Here is a 6,796-nt window from a genome sequence, read left to right on the forward strand (position 1 = left end):
ACATATTTTATATTAACAAAAATTATAAAGAATTACTAACAATTATAAAACTTCATTTCATAGTGGTTAGACACATTGGTACTAGGGGTGTTCATCCGGTCCAATTCGCACTTTTTTGGTCAAACAACATCCAATCCGCACTAAGTGCAGATTTCATATTTTGGATCCAATCCGATCCGCATAACAGCTTAAATCCAATCCAATCTAATCCGCAATAGTGCGGATTGGATCAGTTATTTTTTTTAATGATAAATTATTTAATATTTCATAAAAAAAAATTAAAAAAAGACTATTGTTTCTTAATCTCCAATAATAATCTATTTTCATCTCCATTTATATATAAATCAAACAAATATACATATATGTCAATATATATGTACTCATCTTTAGATTTACACTAAAATATATATGTATTCATTACTAAAATAAATAAGTTAGTATGTATATTTAAATTTATGTGTATGTGTCTATGTGAATAAGAATAATTTTTTTGGTATTTTTTTATTATAAAACAAATAAAATACACCAACTCAATACATTACTAAAAAAGATTAAAAAATTAGAAGTTTGTGTCTTTTTTTTTTAATATTACTAGAAAATTAATATATATTATATATTATAATTTTTTAAAAATATATATTATTAAGTACGGATTGGATTGGATCGGAAAACTTTTTAAGGTCAAACAACATCCAATCCGCACAAGTGCGGATTTTAGATTTTTTAATCCAATCCAATCCGCACAAATACGGATATCCGCATTTTGCGAATTGAATTGGATTAGATCATGCGGATTGGATTAGATCGGATACTTAGTGAACACCCCTAATTAGTACCCTATTTCAATACTCTAATAATACATTGAAAGGGCAAAAACTAGAATTGTTCATCAAACCGCTCAAACCGTACTATACCGAAGAAAAAAAAATCAATTTAAAATTTTTTGCAGTAAGATCTTTAAATTTTTCTTAACAAAAATAGTCAAAAAAAAATCGTACCACCCGCCCTTAGCAAAAACTTAGGTGGCGTTTGGTTGGAGGTAATGAAATGGAAAAGAAACAATTTTCATTCCATTCTTTTGTTTGGTTGCATTTTAAAGTATTGGAATGACATTCTAATGGAATGCTCTTTCCACCATTTTGGTGGAATGACTATTCCATTTTAAAAAGGAAGGAATGACCATTCCAATGTAATAAGAAAAAAAAAATAATTATTTTTTATCAATTTTTTTATGTATTTTAAATTTTATTCCATTCCATTCCTATTCCTATTCCCATTCCGATTCTTATTCTTATTCCTATATTTTCATTCCTCCCAACCAAACGCCTCAAGGAAAGGTCAAAAGGGAAAAACAGTTAAAACTACAAAACCGCCAAGACGACACTGATGAATTGAGAAGTTGGGACTGAGCTAAGCTATTGTTCGGTTACAAATCTCAATCTTGGCTAGGGCTTACATAGCTTTGTGTTCCTCCAGATCTGAAATCACACCTTCAACTCACTGAATCACCGTATCTTTCATTCAAAATGCATACCCGGAGTTCTCACAACAATCGCTTATCTGGTTCCGCTTCTCGCTCCCGAGTTTCCCCTCTTTTTCTCACTATGTTGGCAACCATGGCTACTGTTTATGTTGCCGGCCGGTGAGCTTCATTTTCATTTTTTTGATTATTATAATTGATCCATTGTTCGTGATTTATGTTTGATGAATTTGAATTTTTGATAGTCTGTGGCAGGATGCAGAGATTAGAGCTTATTTGGTTCAAGAACTTGATCAAAGAGCTAGTCAGGTATTTTATTTGTTTATTTAATTATTATGGGATTAATGTTACATAAAAGTGGTATAGGGATATGATATTTCATTTCACATATGGATAATGAATAAAATGAAAGAAAATTAGGAGTTATACTGACTCGAAGAGTGTGAACCGATACTTTGTATCAATTAAATTGTTCATAAGAGAAAAAGAATTAAAATGTTGTGTGTTTTGTTCCTTTTGCTAATGTAGAGGAATTTAAATTTTGAATGTATTGTTACTTTAATAATATGCAAGTTACATTTGTCTAAAGCTAGATTAAGTTGATTTGCATGAGTTGACATTTCTTTGAGGACATCTAGAAAGATAGCCTTACTTCCCTTACATGCCCTTCTCTCAACATTGTTTGAAAGACTCTTTGTGGAGACAGTAGAGGTGCCAACTTTTTAAGATGATGGATAATGAAATGTCAATCAATCATCTTTTTCGATAATTATGGCGCATTGTTGAATTCATTGCCTCATAAGCATCTCCTTTAACATTGAGGCATTTCAGAGTTTTGTGGATTCTCCCCTTCCCTGTATACTGTATTCAAGGGATTGTGGTGGTGGTGTTTCCATTAATGGAATTTCTGCTTTCTAATGCTATGTAAAGTAACTGGTTGATTCGGTTAATGGGATCTTTGAACAACTTATAAACACCATCTACTAACAGTCCCAAATAATTGTACTCCCATCCACATTGGGCACACTTAACCTTGAGTAGTAATTATTGAGTGAGATGTACATGATAACATATTCATAGATTGGTCAAAGACATTACATTTTATGGTTTTCATTCATTAAGTCATGAAATCCTGGCCTAAAGTTTTAGCTTAATTCTGCATTTTTCTTTTCCTAAGTGTATAGTTCAAAATTTGGAGACTGGAATCAAAGTTTACCATTATGTAAAATTTGAAATCTTTGATTGAGCTGAATGCAATTTTTATATTGATGAGGAAATTGTCCTCTCTCAGGGTCAATCTATCATATCAGTAGATGATGATACTCTCAAAACTATAGCCTGCAGGTAATCAATGTTTCTTTTTCCTTCTATTTTGTGAAACCATCTATAAACTTTGAGAAGGCCACCAACAGTGACACTTTGGTTATCTAGCGAACAACAGAAGAAGTTATCAGCTCTTGAAACAGAGCTGACTGCAGCTAGAAAGGAGGGTTTCATTCTAAAGAACATTTCAAAAAATGAAGAATCTCATCCTACAAAAAATCTTTTAGCTGTAATAGGAATCATTACGACGTTTGGGCGCAGGAAAAATAGAGATGCGATTCGTAAGGCATGGATGCCAACTGGTAACTGTTTTGAGTTTCATTTATTTGTTTTCATCACTTTGATAGTAGGATGTAATGTAAATAATAGAAATTGGGGTGCCATGGTTTTTGATTAAATAATATAACAACTTTGGTGAAATTGTTTGGCAACTTTTGTTAATTTGTTAATAAGTAATCTACAACTGATGAATTTATTACTGTTACTTTTCTAAATTTTCTTTTGTTTTCTATTAACTTGGAGACACATATTTTGTAGGATCAGCTTTGAAGAAACTAGCAGATGAAAAGGGCATCATTGTGCAGTTTGTAATTGGAAGAAGGTCTGTAATGATGATTTAGAAATTATAACAAGAACTGTACTAAGAAAAAAAGAATGACAACAATAATTGCTTTTGAGTTCATTCTTCAGCTATATTGTGGTTCTTGCAGTTCAAATCGTGGAGACAGCTTGGACCAGGAGACTGAAGAAGAAAATAGGCAAACTAATGACTTCATTGTTCTTGTATGTTTGGTGATTTAAAAATAGAAATTTATTATATGTGGAAATATTATAATCTGAACTTACATTAGGTACTAGAAAATGCACAACTCAAAATCTAACTGAACTTTATTTGTCTAACAATTCTAAAATCCAAAATTGGACGTCAAACATTTTGTCAAAAGATTGCTGCAAATCTGTAACATATTTAGTGCATAAATATCAGATTCTTGTTCTACCTTTTTGTTTAGGATGATCAAGTGGAATCACCTAAGGAGCGTCCCAGAAAGATAAAGTCATTCCTCATTCATGCTGTACAGAAATGGAACGCCAAATTTTTTGTTAAGGTCAATGATGATGTTTTTGTTAATATTGGTATGTAGCCCTTGTAAAATAATTTTCTAGTAGTAGTAACGAACAATGGAGAATCCTTTCCTCACTTAATCTGTTTCATTCTATTGGCTATTTTATATAGACAAAGCACACACTCACTCACACTAGAACTGTTGCTCATTTGAAAACTCCATAGCCACAAACTATTACTTGGAAATTTCAGGGACCATTTAGTTCCTTTTCTTAGGTTTCAATTTGTGATCTAACCCATTACTGTTCAATGACACTCTAAATGTCAACCGCATGATACAGGATGATTTGCTTATTATTATTTTGATCCAAGCATGTAAAGTGTTAATATTCACAAAGTAAATAGTGTATATGAACCCAATGTTTGAGCTAATTCTTCTACAAATAACTACTGAGAATAGTTGCTATGTGGGTGGATAGGCAAATCCCAAGTAGCAGAAGTATCTCTTTTTCTCTTCTTACCAACATGGTTGCTCAAATATGTTCTCTATGGTCATTGTAGACCAAACGAAGAAATCTTGGCTGTTTTATTTATGTCAATTAAAAAGTCTGTAGACCTAAAGTAATTAGTATTAAGTATGTGCTGATTATTGATTTTCCTTTTATTCAAAACTGCAGATGCTCTGGAAGCGATCTTAAATACTCATTTGGACAAACAAGATACCTATCTTGGGTGTATGAAATCAGGCCACGTCTTGACTGAGCCGTGAGTTTAGATGACATAACTTTTAGTTGCTAAATGAGCCTGTCAAATTTTTCAATGCTGAATAGCTCAGAGTTTGTTTTGATAATGCAGGACCAACAAATGGTACGAGCCAGACTGGTGGAAGTTTGGTGATGCAAATTCGTGAGTAATTAACTTAACTAGCTTCCTGTTTTATCGTTAAGCTTCATGTTTAAGTGTTCTTCCTCTGGATATTTGTTCAAGCATTCTAGTAAGTAACGACCAAGGCTTAGAGTATTTTTGAATTGGCTCATAATTGCATTTGTTTTTGCCTTATGATACAGATATTTTAGACATGCCTCTGGTGAGATATATGCCATTTCTAGACATTTGGCTCAGTATGTATCAATAAACAGGTAATTTTCTATCCCATTTCCATTTCTTTTTTGGTTGACATTATGTATTATGCAAGCACTGATGGTAGGACTCAGAGACTGTCTTCCCTTGTTTGATTAGGTCTATTCTTCGTACATATGCTTGTGATGCTGTCAGTGTTGGATCATGGTTTCTCGGGCTTGACATCGACCATATAGATGAACAGAAGATGTGCTGCTCATCTCAGTCTGAAGGTTAGTCATTAGAGAAAATAAAAAGTAACCAAATAGAAGATATTGAGCCATTAAGTTTCTAAGTGGATCCGGGAAAGAAAAAAATCATGAAAACGCAGCCACACGTGAATGCAAAAACAAAAGATCTATAGCAACTTGGAACAAGAGATCACCTCAAATGGCCAAACTTATTGCTATGTGTAATATGTAGAGTTTTATATTTCTCATCTCAGATAATTTGTTTATATCCCATTTCAAAAACACTTCTTTATTCTCTATGATGTCATTTCATTTTTCAGGAGCAATATGTGCAAATGCGTGGTGACAAGATCTTACATGCAAAATTTTGTTGAAAACACAATTACATGTCTCCTCTACAGAAAACACAATTGTTTTCTGATCCCGGTTTTTGCGAGTTGTTCAGGTTATAGTCGGCTTTCAGCAGATTCAAAGACAGTGGTTTTGTTCATACAGAGGAAGTTTTCTCAACCTAGATAAAGTTGTGTTTTGGGAATTTTTTAAAAGCTTCTCCAAATTTAGGGGATCATATCTTTTTTTCGTCCTCGGAGATCCTTTTAGTCCCCAATGTTTCACCCACCCCAATCTCTGACCTTGGTCTCCCATAGTCCCTTTTGTAAAACTGTTTCTCATCCTTGTTGGAATGGTTTGATTCTTGTATTTTGGGGCAGTTTGAATCTCATGGTTCATGTAGGGGCATATAGTAATGTAGATAATAGATATTAATAGTCATTTGATTTTGGGGTGATTGTCTATTGTATGGCTTTCTACATAATAACTTTCTTCACAACCCCACCCAAAGTAATGCTAATGTGTTCCATAAAAAAAGGTAATCTTCATCTAATATGAATGATTAAGCTTGGTGGCTTTGGTTGGTGTTTATTTTATTAGTTTGTTTGGTTTTAAAGTATTAGAATTTTATTTCAATAGTACCACTATTTTATTATTTTGGTAGAATCACTATTTTATTTTAAAATGGAAGGACCATTCTAAATTTTAATGTAAGATTTGAAAAAAAAAAAAATTAATAATTTTTTTTATCAATTTTTTCTGTGTTTTAAATTTGATTTTATTTGTATTCCTTTTTTCTTTTTATATATGTATATATTTATTTTCTTTCGTTCTTTCTAACTAAACGTTGTCGTGAATTTTTAGGATGACACATTCTAAGGTTTTTTTATTGTTTAATTTGTGAAAATCAACTCTTTTGAAACTAAAATAATTTTAGGGAGTGTACTACACTCATATTTCCATGGTAAATTTAGTCAAAAAAAAAAAAAAAAACCTATTAAAGTAGGTGAAAATTCTAAAATGTACCTCTAGAAAAAGTATATCGATGTACTTTTATTTATTTTAACATTTAAAAATCAAATTTAATTTATTTTTTATAGTTATAATTGTGTACGTTATAATTATTTAAAATATTATCTAAAATAGAGTATGTTATAGGTATAACACTTGTAAATTGTTTAACTATTGCTATTGTAAATTATTGTGAATTTTGTTCTTCCTAAATGACAAAACAAATAGAGTGTGTATTGATGGACTCCTTTAGGACCGATTTACAGAGGAAATTACATT

General features: G+C 31.6%; 1 protein-coding gene across 3 annotated transcripts; it reads left to right on the forward strand.

Moving 5' to 3' along the window:
- Positions 1-1,332: 1,332 nt before the first annotated feature.
- On the forward strand, positions 1,333-6,083 carry LOC115716155 (hydroxyproline O-galactosyltransferase HPGT1). Of its 3 annotated transcripts, none has more exons than XM_030644895.2 (12): positions 1,333-1,642; positions 1,726-1,789; positions 2,772-2,824; positions 2,912-3,105; positions 3,341-3,404; positions 3,514-3,586; positions 3,814-3,937; positions 4,544-4,631; positions 4,722-4,772; positions 4,934-5,005; positions 5,106-5,218; positions 5,497-6,083. In XM_030644895.2, exons 1-12 carry the CDS (start codon positions 1,527-1,529, stop codon positions 5,520-5,522), a joined length of 1,038 nt encoding a protein of 345 aa, XP_030500755.1. In that variant the 5' UTR covers positions 1,333-1,526; the 3' UTR covers positions 5,523-6,083. The 3 variants fall into 3 exon arrangements, with proteins under 3 accessions (XP_030500755.1, XP_030500756.1, XP_030500757.1); XM_030644896.2 differs by having other exon boundaries at positions 3,347-3,404; XM_030644897.2 differs by having other exon boundaries at positions 1,743-1,789.
- The last annotated feature ends 713 nt before the right edge of the window (positions 6,084-6,796 follow it).

Source organism: Cannabis sativa, chromosome 5, assembly GCF_029168945.1.
Source record: "Cannabis sativa cultivar Pink pepper isolate KNU-18-1 chromosome 5, ASM2916894v1, whole genome shotgun sequence".
NCBI classification, from domain to species: Eukaryota; Viridiplantae; Streptophyta; class Magnoliopsida; order Rosales; family Cannabaceae; genus Cannabis; species Cannabis sativa.